Raw genomic sequence first — 18053 nt, 5'->3', positions numbered from 1 at the left:
TAAGCAAATCTAGCGTAACAGGCCACCAGGAGGAGCGTGGTGGAGAAGCCGCTAATGCTAATGAGCTGAAACGGGACACGTCTTTGTGTCGCAAGCACAAGCAGGGACCCTGGAACGTAGGTAGATGGCGGATGTACGGTGAAAAAGAAACTTGACTGTGGAAAAAGCAGAGAGGCTTCGATTCCTGACAACAGCCACGCAGTGGGAGGTTGTTCTCAACAGCGGAGGCCTTGTGAATGACCTGTCACGGTCGAATGGATACCGTCTGAATGGCCCATTGTAAACAGTCAAGCATTGTTATTCAGGCGTTCTAAAAAAAAATTTCAATATGCATATTCCGATATGGCTATCATTTTCTTTCCTTGTGCCTGTCTTATAATGAAGCGCGTGGGTTCCAGGCTTGACCAACCGATTTGAGGATAAAACCAAACTCTAGATGAAAATATCAACCGTCTGCAGGGTTCATCCTGGTACCCACTCCCAGGATCCATATGGGTGCTTCCCTCCTAGTCCAGGTTTCTTCATCTACTACCTTCTGTGAACTACCTTCCTGTGAGAGAGAGTGTTGTACGGTCCTAACCATGAAGGCACATGCTGTAGGACATGGTTGCTGTAGAGGTGGTCTAGCAGCAAAGGTTGTTTCTTTTCTGGATGACCCTGGACCCCCGCCGCCCCCAAATGGGCCGGTCCTGCAGGTTAGGATGTATCATAACCTGCTGTACCTGGGCTGTCTCAGCGGGGGGGGGGGGTGCTGCTGCTGCATGGCGTCTCCTAACTTCCCTAACGTCCCTGGATGGATTAACCCCCTGGCTCCCCTCACTCACGCGTGGTCTGTTTGAGAGGACGTAGGAAGTGGCTCTGCTAGGATACGGTCGACCCGTGGCTTCATGTTCTCGAAAATGGGCCGCTTTTGGACGAGGGGCTAAAATGCAAACGCCTCGGCAATCCACACCTGGCATCCAATTGGTTGATACGTTTGACTCATTTAGTTGGGGCTATGAAGGAAAAAAAACCACATTTGAATATGCACGATGCCACAGCAAAACACGCTATGATGATATACAGGATGTAGACAGTGATGTCATGCAGGAGGTTGAACAGCATCATCATCATCGCCTTCATGGCCTCCTCTCACTGCCCTCCGTGTCCCCTCCACAGCCGTGATGCAGCTGAAGGATGCCGTGGGCTCGTCGCTACACAAGCTAGCCAACTTTGACGGTAAGCGGTGTGGTTGCTGGAGGTGCCTGTGTCACTCGGTCACTCGCAGTAGAAAGCTGGCCGAGACCGTGCTGCTTTATTGGTCATGTGTAGCTAGCATAGACCATGCTCTGAGGGAAAGGTCAACCCTATCCAAATATGTTCAGCAGGTGTGCCCTTTGATAGGTCAGTGTTCTTCTCAGAAACTATTTGAATGCTCCATTTGAAGGAACTGAAGGTTGTAAGGATGGGCGACGCGCGTGCACACGCTCGCACACGCTCACACACACACACACACACACACACACACACTCACCTACTCTTAACCTAATTAGCAGTCTACTGACAAGACATCAGTCCTATTTGTATCTGATGGCTTAGCATGCTATGCTTCCCCAATGAGTATAATTAAACAACGACAATGTTTGTCCATTCAAACACTGTATTTTCATCATATATGGAAGACTGAGGTAGAGTGTCAGGGAAGGGAGTTTCCTCACATCCTATTTTAGCCTTTTCTATTTGTGAGCGGTGACAGGATGAGCACCCTGCGACGATGACTCAGCTAGCTCTGGAGCAGCCTACTCTCTCCCGCTCTCTCTCCCTCTCTCTCTACCGCTCTCTTTCCCACTCTCTTTCCCGCTCGCTCTCTCTCCCGCTCTCTCTCTCTCCCGCTCTCTCTCTCTCCCGCTCTCTCTCCCGCTCTCTCTCCCGCTCTCTCTCCCACTCTCTCCTACTTTCTCTCCCACACTCTCTCTTACTCTCTCTCCCCTTCCCTCTCTCCCTCTCTCTCTTCTGACTGTTTGAGCCATGTCCAATGAGGTCTGAAAATGCACCTTTTCATACTCTACATGAACTGTCATTTTATCTAAGGATTGACATTTAACCGCTGTATTACTGTTAACCAATAGCACAAAAAATGATCTCAAACACAGATGAAGCTGTTTTATTTGACGACACAGTCCCTGGAGATCCGTCTAGAGGTCCTGTCTGGTGATGTATGTTGTGTAACTGTCCTGGACCAGACTGGTCTAATCTTCTGATGTCTTGTTCTTCAGATGTCATAGATGCTCACCTCCAGAACAACCAGACGGCAGATGAGGACAGTTTGGCCAGTCCAGACAGACTCAAAGGTAAACACTCAACTGTCTACGTTCAACAACAGGGGTGGATTTGGCACCCGCCTGTCGCTACTGTGGCTAACAATTTAATGCCACAGTGGTGGCATTAGACTGACATATTTATTTGCCATAGTTTATCGATGCCTCGCAGTATGTTGGTCACTAATGTAAAACTGAGTACATCAACTGCGGATGGTGAGCCCCCCAAAAATATTTTTCTCAAAGTCAACCACGTGACCTGATGAACCCTGCCTCTCACACACACAGCACCTGATGAACCCTGCCTCACACACACACAGCACAGATGAACCCTGCCTCTCACACACACAGCACCTGATGAACCCTGCCTCTCACACTCAGCACCTGATGAACCCTGCCTCACACACACACAGCACAGATGAACCCTGCCTCTCACACACACAGCACCTGATGAACCCTGCTTCTCACACTCAGCACCTGATGAACCCTGCCTCTCACACTCAGCACCTGATGAACCCTGCCTCACACACACACAGCACAGATGAACCCTGCCTCTCACACACACAGCACCTGATGAACCCTGCCTCACACACACACAGCACCTGTCTAAGCGCTCCTCTCTGTACCGTGTGGTTCTACATCTGGCGTGGCATCATAAGATCCTGGGCTCCTCTATCCCCCGGAGATTACGGTCTCAGATTATTGCGACTCAGATTAGCACCGCTGCCCTGCCGCACAAAGAAAGGCTGGCGTAGGTCCAGGGTAATCCTGCGGCTGGCCACACAGTGGCTGGACACGCCACTAATGAGGCATGCTGGGACACCGTCATCCCAGTAGCCCCGGGGCTTATTTTAGAGTCAAACCTATGTCGGTTTTCCGTCTCCTCACGCCTTTCTCGCGCACTGCCACCGACCGGGCCCGCGTGACTCCGTGCTGTGTGGTGGCACGAAAACAAACGTCCGCTCCCAGCAAGGCTTAGCCCAGACCCACATTCGGGTGTGCCTAAACAGTCGTAGCCATTGTTGTGGCTTTGAAACACCGCCTGGACATTTTTTCCCCACCTCATCCCGCATACCAAAGTGGTCGAGCACTATTGCTGAATTTACAAACGACCTGTTTTGGGCCCAATGGGGTTGTGGGTGGGTGGGTGGGTGGGGGCGACCCTCTGGGACCCCCAGGACAAAGGCCTGACCAGGCTGCTATTTTAGCAGCCAGCTGCCCCCCCCCTCCCATCCCAGAGGCAGGCAGACCCGCAGCTGATGACCATGTGTGGGGGAACATGGTCCTGCAAAAGGGAGGACCAAACCATTATCACCCAGCAGGATCTCATTAGTCCCCACTGTCTTGACATGCATCAGTATCAAGAGTGAGAGAATCATGTCTATAAGTAACGCTTCTTGCGTGTATTTATAGTCCCCTTCGTTTAACACACGCTCTGTGGTGAGAGTGTGGCTGAGACTGTGACTGCCGCCCCCCCCCCCTCTCCTCATCTGAATGGTACGTCCCTTTCTCCTGTAGAAAACACCATAGATGCTAAAGAGTCGGACATGTCAGACACACTGAGCCCCAGCAAGGACCGCAGTAGCGACGACACCTCAGGTACACAAATTTCTCTTCCTTTCTATAGAAATATAGAAATACTTTGATGTGTTTTACTGGTACCATACCTTTTGTTATTAGTAACTATTGTAAAAAAAAAAAGAAAAGAAAAAAAGAATGCTAGTTGATTTATCTACTTAATAAAAAAATGTAATTGGAAAAGAGTACTTAACTACCTTAGGTTCTTTTTTTTTTATGTATAGTTATACAGATAATAGATCCTAGATTTAATTTGTGTGTGTGTGTGTGACACTGCCCCTCAGTTCCAGTGTGTAATATGTGGCCAGTGCAGGGATAACAGTTGTTTTCAGAAGGCTCTCTGACTAGTCCAGGGTTGACTAGCGTGACTGACCACTAGTAGATCCATAGTTCAGACGACTGTGTGTGTGTGTGTGTCGATTTTGTTTTCCACAGCATCCATGGACTGGTGCCAGGTGGGTTGTGTGTGTGTGTGAACTGTGTGCTCTCTCTTTCTCCCCCCAGACGGGAACATGGACGAGCAGGAGCTGAACGAGCCTCAGAACAGGGTGGCACTGCTCAAAGGTACGTCACTGCTGCTCACCTCCTCCTGTCTCTCACCACGGTGACCGGCCCTGTGTTCACGTGAGCCCACGGCTCCATCCCCTCCTGTGGTCCGTCAACCACCAGTCACAAGGTAGTTTGCGGTCTTCAGCAGTGTTGGATTCAGTGTAACGTGGGACATTGTTAGTGGACGTCAGAGGCTGTTTGGTGGACCACCAGAGCCTGGCAGGGCGTGGCATCAGGAACGAGCCACGACCATATATGGAGTGGTTCTGGGAGGAGTGGTGTTGGAAACTCCACTTCAGTCTGGCTGGTCCTGCCAGTCCTGTCACTGACGGAGGAGAAGGAATTCATGTTCAGGTGTTTGTTTGTTTTGAGGAGGTTGGGGGGCAGATCTGGAGTGATCCGAGCCCTGGCGTGTTCCTGCTTTCTCCCCTCATCCCTCTCTGATCCCTGCAGCTGTCCTTGCCCATCCCTGGAGGGAGGGAGGGGTGGAGGGGCGTGTGGGTGGAGGGGCGTGTGGGTGGAGGGGCGTGTGGGTGGAGGGGAATGGTGGGTAGCACAGAGACACTGGGAATGTAAACCTATTAGAGTGTAATTAGTAAGGGGAGCCTGATGGGACTCTCACAGCAGGAGGGTCACGGATTGCCACACACACACACCCACCTTTATCCATGTTGTGTGAGACCTTTATCCATGTTGTGTGAAGAGCAGCCATGCTACACAAGAAGGCAATCCTGTTCACACACCAGTGGTGCGTCAGCTGCTGTTGTGTGTCTTGGCGTGCCATTCAGCATCCCTACCACCAGGGGGTACCGTCTCCTGGGTCGGGAGGACGCGCAGGGTTTACTCACCACACAGCTGTGACCCAGTTCACCTCAATCAGCCTGATACTGTTCACAGAGCCAAAAACTCCCATTAAACTGATTTGGCTAGAAAGCGTCCCTCTCCTGTGAGGGATAATGAGGGAGGTTGAGGGCAGCCCTGTGCGTGGATAGGCTTAGAGAGAGGAGCTCTTTGACAGAGGGTTACGAGACGCGGTATTGGACTGTCTGTTACGAGACCATCTCTGAAAGCCATTGTGGATGTATGGTACTTGGCGAGTGGATAATTCCACTTGGCGCTGTGTGGTGTGAAACATCTTTAGTTCTGGGTCAGAGAGAGTTAATCCCCCGTGTGTGTGTGTGGGAGAGAGAGTGTGTGTGTGCGCACTTAGTGCTTGGTGCTGCGGCTAACTGCGCTCTGAGGTCAACCACCACTAGGTCCTCAGGTGAAGGACATCATTTACACTCTGTCTCGCCTCACACAATAGAATCCTATCGAACTATTTGAACTTTCTAGAACAACTCCACCTCCTCCACACACACACACCTGTGCTTCCTGACCAACTGTATCTGGAGGGCAGGAGTGTGTGTGTGTGTGTGACTCACCACATGTGACTCAGAAGGATGGTGCGTGTGTCATCCTCGCCCCCTCAGCCGTCGTCTCCTGTTCTCAGACGTGGCTGTCCGGGGGACGATCACCTGGGGAGGCCAGGGGTCACTGAAAGGTCACACACCGTCACTGCAACCCCGGGGCTGTGCACTAGAGGGAGACAGTGGTCCTCACTGGGTTTATCAGGAAGCTGGCTGGACATTGCTCACAACTGCCGTAGAGCCCTGAAATGTAGTTGATCAGCCTGTAAGGCTTTCGTTGAAATGCAGGCATGAAACTAGTGGAGTCTTGTGTTGAGAGAGGCTCTTTAGTTCTGGCTCAGTGATGCAGCGTCTCCCACAAGCCCCTCTGGCCCCAGCAGGACCCAGCCAGGAGGGGGAGGAGAGACACTCTGCTGGGTCTGGGTCTGGCTGCCTCCATGTCTGCCTCCCTGCCCTGCCCTGACCCCAGGCACAGTCCCTCACAATGGACCTGCTGAAACCCTGCTTCCTCACCCTGTATGCACATACACACACACACACACAAACCACTCCGGACTCCAGGATTAGCTGAATCCTGTTAGGGGAAAACCATCATTACCTCATCACACCACTGGGCAGCCAAATGGCAAAGACCAGGGTCCTGTCCTGAAGCTGGTCATGTCTCTGGCTGGCTCCTCACACTTACATTCACTCACTTTTCAGTCAGCAACCTTCCAGTACTGTAATGGTGTACGCTCAGGCGAGCTTGTCTAGATGGGCTTTCAAACTCGCTTCTCTTCTCCAGTGCTATTTCATCCTACAAGAGGAACTGTCTTAAGTCAAATGTCCGACAAAACCGTGTGACCTAAGCAAGGCTCTATCCTGAGGAATGACGTCATAAAATAACAAGCACACTGCTGTTCCACACAGGCTTTTACGATAGTTCCCCCCAGACCACCGTCAGCCTCTAGGAGTAGCCTCCCTTTCAGCCTCTCTCCAGTAGCAGCCTCCCTTTTTAGCCTCCCTCCAGTATCAGCCTGAGCACAGTAGCTGAACCAGGCCTGCCTCTAATCTGTGGGGGCCTGGGCCCACCTCTGTGGGCAGCAGGGCTGTTTCCATCAGGGCCCACTCTGTGGGCAGCAGGGCTGTTTCCATCAGGGCCCACTCTGTGGGCAGCAGGGCTGTTTCCATCAGGGCCCACTCTATGGGCAGCAGGGCTGTTTCCATCAGGGCCCACTCTGTGGGCAGCAGGGCTGTTTCCATCAGGGCCCACTCTATGGGCAGCAGGGCTGTTTCCATCAGGGCCCACTCTGTGGGCAGCAGGGCTGTTTCCACCAGGGCCCACTCTGTGGGCAGCAGGGCTGTTTCCATCAGGGCCCACTCTGTGGGCAGCAGGGCTGTTTCCACCAGGGCCCACTCTGTGGGCAGCAGGGCTGTTTCCATCAGGGCCCACTCTGTGGGCAGCAGGGCTGTTTCCATCAGGGCCCACTCTGTGGGCAGCAGGGCTGTTTCCACCAGGGCCCACTCTGTGGGCAGCAGGGCTGTTTCCACCAGGGCCCACTCTGTGGGCCACATTGTTCAGTGTCCTGGCTGGCACGCAGTCTAAACCCCTCCAGGATTAGGGGCCTTAAGACTGCCCTGGTATGCGTGCCAAGGTGTGCCAGGGAGTTAGAGAGGTATTGTGTGCGTGTTTGTTTTCTAGTCTGTCGGTAAGGCAACCGATGTTAAAATGACTCGCCCCCCCAAAGTAAGATTAGTGTGCACTCGTGTGTGTGTGTGCCTTGTGTTCAATTGCAGGGGCATGTCTCTGGAAAGACGTCATTTTATTTTGTTGTTTATTGTATCTGTCAGTGAGATGACCTCTATAAATAGAGGATACATGCAGTGGGCCCTCTGCTCTATAATTGTGTAAAATGTTTGATCGTGAAAGCCTCGCACGCCTCGCAGCAGCATCACAGAGCGGCCTGCTCTGTCATTAGAGCGGATCACAAGGTGACACACAGTGTCTCTGCTTTGATATCCACCCAACTCTCCACACGCGGGTCAAACCAGCCCTCTGCTGGGGAACAGGGGTTACAAGGTGTTTCACCAAGGGGCATGCGGTGTGAATTGCGGTCAATCATATCTCTTTAAAGATGTCTCTTTTTTTGCACCCAGCCTAGCTACCGCTATCGTGTTTTACCTAGGGGGGGGGGGGGGGGGGTTGCCATACCGACCCTCTCTCTGTTGAGACACTAGAGGAGGCTGTGGCGCTGGCTCCAGTGTGGGTTGTGGTCCCGGGGAGGTCAGTGGAGTGCCAGCGTTGGGGCTGGCTGCCTCCCTGGCCCGGGCAGGCCTGTCACAGGCCCTCCAGGCTCATTAGCACGCTGCTGCTGCTGCTCGCTGCTGATGATGACAGGAGCCAGGGGAGGGTTTGATCAGCCCTGTTTGGATTACATGTCCTCTCATCACTGGGATGGCAGCACTTCAGAGAGGAGGGTTAGGTGGTGGTGGGGGGGGGTTTGGGCGGTGGAAAGGGGGTTTACATTAGATCATAGACTTTCGTCCCGACTTTCATTCCAAGGAGTTTACCCCCCCCCCCCTCTTCCCATAGAAGGAAGGGAGCCAGGCCACAAGAATAACAGTGGGGGTGCGCCAACCTCCTCAGTGGCCTTGGTGTGGCGGCGGTGGGGTGGGGGAGAGAGCAGAGCGGAAAAGAGAGACCGAGCGGAAGGGGAGAGGGATACCTCGCCGACCGCGGCTATAAACAGCCCAGGATGACATAAGCCCCAACATCTGGCCATGGAAGCAGAGCTGGGACGGTCGTTCGGTCTCTTGAGGAAAGGGGGGGGGTTGGGTTTGGGGGGAAGCACGCGGATTCCCATTGGACAGCTATGTTCCAGACCACGTCAAGCTCTCGCTGGGATAGGCTGGTTTGGTCGCAGTGTGCGGAGCGAGATGCCCCAGGGTTTAAAAATAAATAAATGCCCCTCTCCACCCCTCCCCTCAAATGTAGAGGAGCTTGACGGTTGAAAGGGGTGCCTGGACAAAGGTTATGTTGTGTGAAGCGTGTGCTTAGTGTGCACTGTGAGGGGAATGTGACGTGGGCCCGTAGGCCTGACAGAGACCTCAGTGAGCCCAACACTACCGTTTCATAATCCCCCTGTCAGCTGGGTTAGGTCATCATTACCACACACACACACACAAACACACACAGAAGGCAAGTATCATGAAATGGCCGTTGAACCATGGTCTCTCTCTCTTTCTGTCTCGGTCTATCTCTCCCTCTTTCTGTCTCTCTGCCTCTGTCTCTCTGCCCCTCTCTCTCTTTGTCTCTATCCCTCTTTATGTCTCCTTCCAACTGTCAGTCTCGCTGTCCCTTTCCCCCCCATATGGCTCATCTCTTGTCGCCCCCCCCCCCCCTCCCCTCCCCCCTCTGGTGGGAACAGCAGTGAGGTCATCAGAAGCAGATCTCTCCGGGGCTGTTTTTAATCTCCACCTCGTCTGAAAGATTCACTCATATAACGGACCTCTGCAATGTTTCCCATGTGGGCGCTTGTTGATCCGACTGGTTTAATGCCTAAACTCTTTTTTTTAAATGACAAAAACACACCCGCCCGAGCAAGTAATTGTATTGTGCGCGCACACACGTTACCTAACACACAAGTTATTTCAAAGGGCCGTGTTGCAAGTTATTAATAGTCGAGAATGACGATGAGTTGTACTTCCTGTGTGGCCCAGGCTTGACCCCAAGCCACGGCCCACATCTCCCAGTCTCACAGCTAGCCTCTGCAGGACTACACACACACACACAGTTATGGAAAACGACAGGGTTGTCTACTATTGTATGTGGGAGTATTGAAACACAGAGAGCAGACAAACCATTTCTGTGTCTAACCCTGTGTGTGTGTGTGTGTGCGCGCAGACGAGCTGCGCAGGGCCAACCTGGAGCCCGGGGACACGGAGCAGGTGATCAGCCACCTCCACAGAGAGCTGCTGGAGGCCCAGGAGCTGGCCAACACTGGCAAGCAGAGGTGTCTGGAGCTCCAAGGTACTGCTGACCCCGAGTAGAGGAGACCCTGGGGGGGAGCGGGGCGGGGTGGGGGTGTCCATGTTGGGAGTTCTCCTGGAACTGATTGATGTGTAAAACTGTGAGGTGTTGCGCTTAGGCTTTCATTTCGTGGGAGAGCTTTCACTGGAGTTGAGGGATGTGTCCAGGGTGTGTGTGGCCCGGGTCAACCTGTGTTGTTGTTGTCCCAGCTCTGCTGGAGGAGGAGAGGAGGAACAACAGGCAGCAGACTGAGGAGTCTGCCAAGCAGATCCAGTACCTGCAGAGTGAGTGTCAAGTAACACACACACACGTATATCAAATGCTCCCACATTCCCACTCTCTATCACCACGCCCTACTCCTCCTCCTCCTTCACACACACACACACAACATCATCTAACGTCCGTGCGCGCGTATGTGTGCGGTGCAGCCCAGCTGGGGAAGCTGCAGGCGGACATGGAGGCCCTGCGGGAGCAGCGGGAGAGCACCCTCAGCAGCACGCGGGAGGAGCTGTACAGCGCCCAGGAGGAGGTGCTGGTGCTGCGCCACGCCATGGAGGCCGCCGCGGCCGAGCGCGAGCGCGACATCGCCGCCCTGCAGGGCGACCTGGGCGGCATGAGCGGCGAGCTGGAGCGCTGGCGGGCGGCGGCGCAGCAGTACGAGCGGGAAATCGAGGCGCTGCAGGCCACCTTCCTGCAGCAGAGCCAGCACCAGCAGAGGGCCAGCCGGCTGCAGGGTAAACGGCCACCGAGACGCGCGCTGTGGGGAGCTGGTTGTGTGAGAGGGGAAATAGGGGGGGGGGGGGGGGACAGGGGGGGACAAGAGAGGCTAGAAAACAAGTTATTTAAGGCGTGGTGAGAGAGACGCTCTTTTGTTGACTGAGTATGAAGAGTCTACTTTTGGAAAATGCTTAGCGGCTCTTTATTGAAATGAAATCCCTTTCCTGTGTGTGTGTGTGTGTGTGTGTGTGTGCGCGCGCGTGTGTGTGTCCTCAGATGAGCTGGAGAAGCTGCAGAGGGACTGCTGCGGGCTGCAGGAGGAGTGTGACGGCCTGCGCTCGGAGAAGGGCTCCCTGCTGAGCACACTGAGCCGGCTGGAGAGCGAGCTGGACAGGTGGGGGCTCGTCGCGCGCTGGCCCCGCCATGACTCGGCCTCCTCCTGGGGCTGGGAGGGGGGGAGGCAGGGGGAGGGGGCTGAGATGGGGAGGGAAAGGGAGGGAGGGAGAATTGGAGGGAGAGGACAGGATGGTTGGAGAGAGCAAGAGTCAACTCATCAGTGTGGGTGGAGTGCTGACTGTCCAATAAAGTGTGTGTGTGTGTGTGTTTGAACTCTACCACCGTGCAGACGGGGAGCAGGCTGACTGACACAATAGATTATGCTTAGTGTTACTCAACCTCTGACACATACTGTCTCACACACCACACACACCCTTCTGTGAAATGCAGTGGGCTCAGCCAGCTCCTGCCCCCCCCCCCCCGCCCCCTCCCTCCTCCCCCCCCCCCCCCTCCCTCCTCCCCCCCCTCCCTCAGCAGTGTGTTCTCCTGCTCTGGGCCTGGTGCTGGCTCAGGGTGCTGGCACAGGGTGCGACACCTGTCTGCTCCCCTACAGGAGAGCCCAGCTCAGCAGACAGCACATCATGGCAAGGAAACGGAAGCTCTCGGTCACATTAAAGGGCTGTGTGTGTGGGTGTGTGTGTGTGTGTAACAAAGGCAGTCTGTTTGCGAGACCCTCTCCCAGACACTTAATCGGTCTAAGGGGAAGCATGAGGAGGAGGGTGTGTGACAGACAGAGTGGAGTCCTTTGTTACTGTACACCTGTGGTTCTCCTCTGGTAGAGCCCTCTGTTCAACACTATCAGTTACACAGAGAGCGTGTTCTCCACTCTGCTCTCAGCCACAGGGCCAGATGTCGTCCCAGGTGTCTCTTTGGACTGTCCGTCATGGCTGGTGGGGTCAGGTGACCATGGGTGTCCGAAGACGCCAGAAATGAATACATGTTACGGCGGTGCTGATGAGGAGAAACGTGATGGGGCTCCTTTTTAACAGCATCCCCCTCCTTCCTTCACCTCCCTCCCCTCCCCTCCCTCAGCTCGCGGGAGCAGAGTGCCAGTCTGAGCAGCAGCCTGAGGGTTCTGGAGCAGAGCCAGGGGGCGCTGGAGAGCAAGCTGGGCTCCCTCCAGGACCAGCACCTGCAGGACGCCGCCCAGCTCCAGACCCAGCTGGCCCAGGCCGACTCCCGCACACACAGCCTGCAGAGGGAGGTGGGTCTCACGCACACACACACAGACAGCCTGCAGAGGGAGGTGGGTCTCACGCACACACACACACACAGCCTGCAGAGGGAGGTGGGTCTCAAGCACACACACACACACACACACACACACACACACAGCCTGCAGAGGGAGGTGGGTCTCACACACACACACACAGACAGCCTGCAGAGGGAGGTGGGATCTGACACACACAGACACATCCAGACACGTACGGCGTTCCAGCTTTGCTCATGTATTGTGTCTGTTTTCGTGCGTGTTTGTGTGTCCTGCAGTACGAGGACACCCAGAGCCTCCTGCTGGACCTGAGGGAGCGCTACGAGAGGACGGAGCAGGAGAAGCGCAGCATCAACGAGGAGCTGGAGCAGTGCAAGGTCAACCTGAAGCTGCTGCTGGACAAGGGCAAGAACGTGAGTGTCTCTCTCCCTCCCTCCCTCCCTCCCCCTCTCTCTCTCTCTCTCACACACACACGTACCCGGAGCCTCTTGATTCCTGTCAGTGCAGTCAGCAAGCAGGAGGAGGGAACCGAGTCAGCAACTGCCTCCGTCCCTCCTCACACCCACACACCTCCTTGGCAGCCTGCATCAAGATCAACAGGAGCTGGATGATGGAGTAGCTGGTGACTGGAGAGCAGGGGGAGGGGCTATTGGCCTGAAGGGCTGAAAGACTGATGTCATGGAACCTGTCAGGAAGATTTGGCAGACGTGCAGGCACTCAACTTTTGCAATACCCTCTGTGATTATCTTCCACGTTTCCAATGGGTTTTATTTCCAAATGGGGTTGGCACGCGTTTTGGGTTTTGTACCTTTTTTATATGTTTTGTGTGTGAAACTAAATCCAGTAACTGGACGCTAAACGCCTCCTCTTAGTATTCAACACGCTTGGGTCCTGAGCCAACTGGCCTCTCCTGGGGCCTTCACCTTACTGAGGGGTCCGAGTGTGTGCCTGAACCATAACCCCACTGGTGCTGTAGCTGTCCTCCACAAGCCCTGAACAGCCGGACCTGACTGAGCCCCTCAACACAAGCCACTGCTCTCCCCTTAACCTCAGTAACCTACAGCCTGTCTAACCTACAGACGGAGCACGCACACACACACACACACATGCACGGAGGAGGAGATTTCCCAGCCCCTCTAACTTGATCCAGATTAGAACTGTTATTGAGGAGACCCGAGGTGATGAACTGTCCCTGTCCGTCCAGCTGTTAGATGTGGAGATGCGCGTCTGTGGCGTTGCGCGCTCTTTCTCTCTCTCTTTCTCTCTCTCTCTCTAGACGTCATTAATGTTGCCATAGTACCCGTCCCTCCTTTGTTACTCTGATTCAGGTGTCTCCCCATCCCTTCTTCCTCTCCCCTCCTTTTTTATTTTACTGTAGAATGTCCTTCCGGGTCCCCCCCCCCCCCCTGTTTTAAGTCGTTATTTTCTTCGTTGCCTAGTTATAATTTTAAAGGTTGATTCTTGTAATATCCCTTCCCTCCTCTAGCCATCCATATTGCAGCCTGTCCAAGCCATTTTCATCGGCCTTATCCTGGCTTTGCTGTATTGGTGCTTCGGCCAGTTGTGGTAGAAAGGTACATGGCGCTACTGTCCAGTTGGTGTCCGTGCGTCTTGTGTGTGTCGAACGTCTCCGCATCTTCATCCTCCTCCTCCTCCTCGGGTGTCCCTCTAACCCCCACATGCATGGCTCCACCACCCAGCGTCTCTCTGCGCTGCTTCCGCTGGGACACGCGGGGAGCCGCCCGGCTCCCCTCCGCCTCCACCCCTCATCTCCACTCCCATATCTACATATACGTTTTTGTCTTGCTCGCTTCACTGACTCCGATCGGTCGTTTTGCTTTATTATTTTTTCTTTTAACTCTTCATTCCCCCCCCCCCCCCCCCCCCCCCCCCGTTTCTTGCTGTCGACGGTCATACTGTTTCTCCTGTCTCCATTGGTTCCTCTTCTGAGTAGAAACACGGCTCTTCCTGGTTTCCGCTGGGGGGGAAAGGAAAGCCCTGTTTTCCACTTCCTCTCTCTACCATGGGGTGACTGGCTCTAACTAGGATCTCCCGCACCTCTGTTTTTAATCTAATTACCTCCATCTCTCTCGCTCTCTCTCTCTCTCTCTCTGTCTCTGTCTCTGTCTCTCTCTCTGTATCTCTCCACCCTCTTGCCTTTGCCTAGGCAACCTGGTTTTTTTTTTTTTTTTTGTCTCGCAATAACCTTATTCTGTCCATGTGTGTCTGTCTTCCTCCTCCCCCCACCCCCACAGAGCCCCTGGAGCCCCTGGATCCCGGTGCTGGCTGTGATGGTTGCTGTGACGGCGGCCGTACTTTACCCCAACCTATCCAAGAGCAGCAGCATCTGATGATGACGCCTTCCCTGACACACACCCCCCCCCCCTCCTCACCTGGCTCCATGTCCTCCACACTCCCCAGCACCTGGCCACACACACACACAAAACACACACTCGCAGACAAACTGATTGGCCGGTACTTCCTGTTGACAAGATCCCCTCTTCCCGGCCACCAGGAAAGTTTGACTGTAGAGACGTTGCTTTAACTGTATAAAGTTATACCTGTATATATATATGGAGAGAGAGAGAGAAAGAACGAGAAGGGGAATTAAAGTTGTAATTTCTACCATAGATTAAATACTATATTGGCGGTTAAGTTTCTTTTTTTTTCTTTTTTTTGTGGGAATTTTGGTATTAAAGTGGCCTAAACTAGGCTTGTTTTCTGATGGTTACCAAACCTTTTCATTTTTGGGTGAGTTTTCTGATGAGTTTATGTGGTTTGCCACATCAGAGATATGCGGCATCACAAATATAGGTTCTAAGCCAAATCCAAATCGATATCCTCTATTGTTGGGCACAAGGGGTTAAGTGCCTACTGTAAGTAACATGAGAGGTGGGTGTGATCACCCACTCGTGTGCACACGCATCTAGTCTAGATGGAAGTGCCACTGATATCCTTACAGAGGCGTTTCAAAAGAAACTTAAGTTATTGATAAAAGAGGAATTGAACTAATAAGCAATTACTTAGTGGGACCTCTGTGGGTTCTGTCCAGACTAACATGCTCGTGAGCACCATCAGATGGTTTGTCAGTGTACTCTGTCTTGTTTCTGTGTATTGTAAACTATGAACAAATATTCATAATGTTTAAAACACTACAGTACAGAGCTTTGTATAGAGAAGAAAAAAAAAGTCAAGAGAAGTTATTTGATGTGCTAGACTTATTTTGGTAAACGAGTAGAAACGCCATGCAAGACGGATGTTTGTTGTAGAAGTGGTGAACGAGATGTTAGAAGCAAAGAGAAGAATATTGTGGCAGTGGATTAAAGTAGCAAGCTGACCCAAGACCATGGGAACAAAACAAAGAAATGTGTTCAGTTTTCAAGTTTGTATTGAACCTGATGTCAATGCTCTAGTCTGGCTAGCCTGTTATAGACGTGTCCCAATTCTCCCAATGTTCTAGAACTTGGCCTGAAAGCGTGCACTGCCTCTATTGTCCAAGTCATTCTGACAGGACCTAAACATTTGAAAGGCATTGGGTTGGTGTGGGCATCCGAAAGAAGTGAGATGATACCATGTCTATACCACCTCACAATGACTTCCCAACAGACTGGACTTGGGGTAGTGAACAAACACACTAGTCTTGGAGAAATGGGACGCTGTATAATTGGGTAACTGTACTAGTACACACACACACACACACACCTGTAGCACAGACCACTACACACCAAAGGCTCTGGGACTAAACTGCTGCCTTAGCTCAACCCCCAGTGTCAGTCTGAGGTCCTGTCCAGACACAACCCACTAAGCCCCTATTCCCAATACGCGTATCTAATCTACAAGGATTGGATGGGTGTAAGCACAGATGGTTTATGCACCAACTGTCTAATCAGAGGGCAAGGTTGAGGGACGACCATCTTGAATAATCCTGTTAAGGTCTTTTGAAGATCTTCACTAATGTGTCCAGGGATAGTTGACGGGTCTCAAATTTGGACGTGAATGCTTTGAAAATGTCTGTGACTGGTTGGTTTGGCATGGAGTTGTGTTGGGATCCATCTGAGCACAGATATGGTTGATGGGGGGGGGGGGGGGGGTGAGGGTGAGAATGAAAGGTTTCTGTTTTGTATTAAGATTGAAGAACTGAAGTGAATGGAATAGGGCTGTATGTAACTTGAGAGACTTTACACATGGATCTGTCTGGGATATGGGTTCATCCCTTTTTGTTTGCTGCGCTGTAAATAAAATGCTCTGAGTCACGGAGCAAAGAAGCTATCCATCGTATTCCACTGTGTCATTCAAATGTCTCTTGTCCAATGCCAACTTCGATCACCAAACTGGCATCTTTCTGGTCCCAGTTTTCATTTGCATTGCACAGGACTGCAATGGGGGGGAAATAAGTAAACATCAAGTAGACCAGGAAGATGCTGGAAGTTGAAGTGAAAAGGCACAGGTCCAAGTCCCTTGGAACAGCAGAACATTGGGAACCTCTTAATCTACGTTCCAAATAACTGCCACATGATTCTACACTGGAGGATATGTAATCCTCCACGGGAAGGACATTTAAGAACTCCCTTTTCACGTTTTTGGAAATCAGATGTTTTGAAGTCATAGTACTGCACCAATGTGGGGAATTGCAGTTCTCTAACAAACAGTATATGTTTGTATATATGTAATGTATGTATGAATGTGCGTCTGTGTAAATATACATTCTATATACAAAATAAAAAGTTGAATAACAGTGACAGGGATCACATCATCCAACGTGCTGCTGGCTTCTGAACAGTGTGAGTGAGAGCTTCTAGAAACTACCCTCAACCTCATTCTACACACTTGGGTTGAACATGCAAATTTGTTGTCACAACTAAATGAGGATGTGCTCCTTGTAAGTTTAGATCACAATCTGATCGATCTTTTGTTTATTCGTGTTTCCATTGTATTCTTTGAATGAAATTAGGCAATTCAGTTCGAGTTCTCTTAAACCCCTACATACTGTAGCATCTTAAGATTCCTATGTAGCCCTGTTTATAATTATTGGATTTCTTTTTCAGTCACTCAGTTTTGTATTTTGAGATGTGTGATTGAACTGTTCCTAAAAAAAAAAAAGTTTAAAAACGAAATGTTTGTTTTTATTCACCTTTCATATGGGGCTGACCGGCAAAAGAATGATGTTACTGACGGGCATTTATTTCAGTGTGAATTTTCACCAGTTTTATTCGAAAATGTAAACTTACAAACAATATAAATGTCATTGAAGTTGGAGTACAGTAGCGTGTAGTGTGTAGGGTAATTTGTTGGGAGGGTAAGTGTATCTGTATTATCTATACAATTGTTGACTGTATTGGATTATACATATGTAAAACAATGTGTCCTCCAAAAAATGTCCAGAAAATATTTGTCATCAAGTCAGGTTTTTCTTTTGCTCCTCCTGAAAAAAATATGATTTTCAAACCATCCATTACAATCACTAACCAACCCAGTGGCACATTAGACCGTATGTAAATAGTTTTGTTTGCAAATATTGTTCAGAATATTAACTTCAGAATTACTTTTTTTAAAGTAAATAATTGTTGAAATTCTATTTTGTAAAGAAAAGATAAAGTTACACTAGAATATCCGGAGTACAGATTTAAAAAAAAGTATTTGCACTAACACCTGTGATGTGCATGATTTTAATAAAAATACTTTACTCTCCTGTGCAAGGTTTGTTTATTTGATAAATCCATAAAGTCAGCTCTATATTTAATATTGTTTTCTACAGTGGTGGGTCGATTCTCAATGTTGCAATCAGCTGATGCTCCTACTCCCTGGAATGACCCCTCTGGACTTAATGTCACATCTGCATCCTAAGCGGTAAACACATAGGGAGACACACCAGTGGAGTGAGTCACACTAGATGAGGCGGGAACGACGAGACAAAAGATGTCTCCAACGTAATCTATGACACACAAGCA

At 51.4% G+C, this 18053-nt stretch overlaps 1 protein-coding gene across 14 annotated transcripts in view; it reads left to right on the top strand.

The window, feature by feature from the left end:
• slmapa (sarcolemma associated protein a) overlaps positions 1–17796 on the top strand; it is a 41108-nt gene extending 23312 nt beyond the window's left edge. For 11 of the 14 annotated variants that reach the window (XM_062460622.1, XM_062460621.1, XM_062460619.1 and 8 more), the window contains 11 exons: positions 1159–1218; positions 2256–2330; positions 3816–3896; positions 4380–4439; positions 9717–9842; positions 10052–10126; positions 10271–10576; positions 10836–10953; positions 11928–12099; positions 12384–12518; positions 14361–17796. In XM_062460622.1, coding sequence (XP_062316606.1) covers positions 1159–1218; positions 2256–2330; positions 3816–3896; positions 4380–4439; positions 9717–9842; positions 10052–10126; positions 10271–10576; positions 10836–10953; positions 11928–12099; positions 12384–12518; positions 14361–14456 — 1304 coding nt within the window. In that variant the 3' untranslated portion in view covers positions 14457–17796. Of the gene's footprint in view, positions 1–1158; positions 1219–2255; positions 2331–3815; positions 3897–4379; positions 4440–9716; positions 9843–10051; positions 10127–10270; positions 10577–10835; positions 10954–11927; positions 12100–12383; positions 12519–13591; positions 13680–14360 lie in introns of all 14 variants that reach the window. The other 3 variants (XM_062460620.1, XM_062460632.1, XM_062460631.1) reach the window with 1 other exon arrangement.
• The last annotated feature ends 257 nt before the right edge of the window (positions 17797–18053 follow it).

The sequence above is a fragment of the Osmerus eperlanus genome, chromosome 1, assembly GCF_963692335.1.
Source record: "Osmerus eperlanus chromosome 1, fOsmEpe2.1, whole genome shotgun sequence".
In the NCBI taxonomy this organism is placed as follows: domain Eukaryota; kingdom Metazoa; phylum Chordata; class Actinopteri; order Osmeriformes; family Osmeridae; genus Osmerus; species Osmerus eperlanus.
The sequence above is the reverse complement of the archived record's forward strand: the minus strand, read 5'-3'. Positions and strand labels throughout refer to the sequence as shown.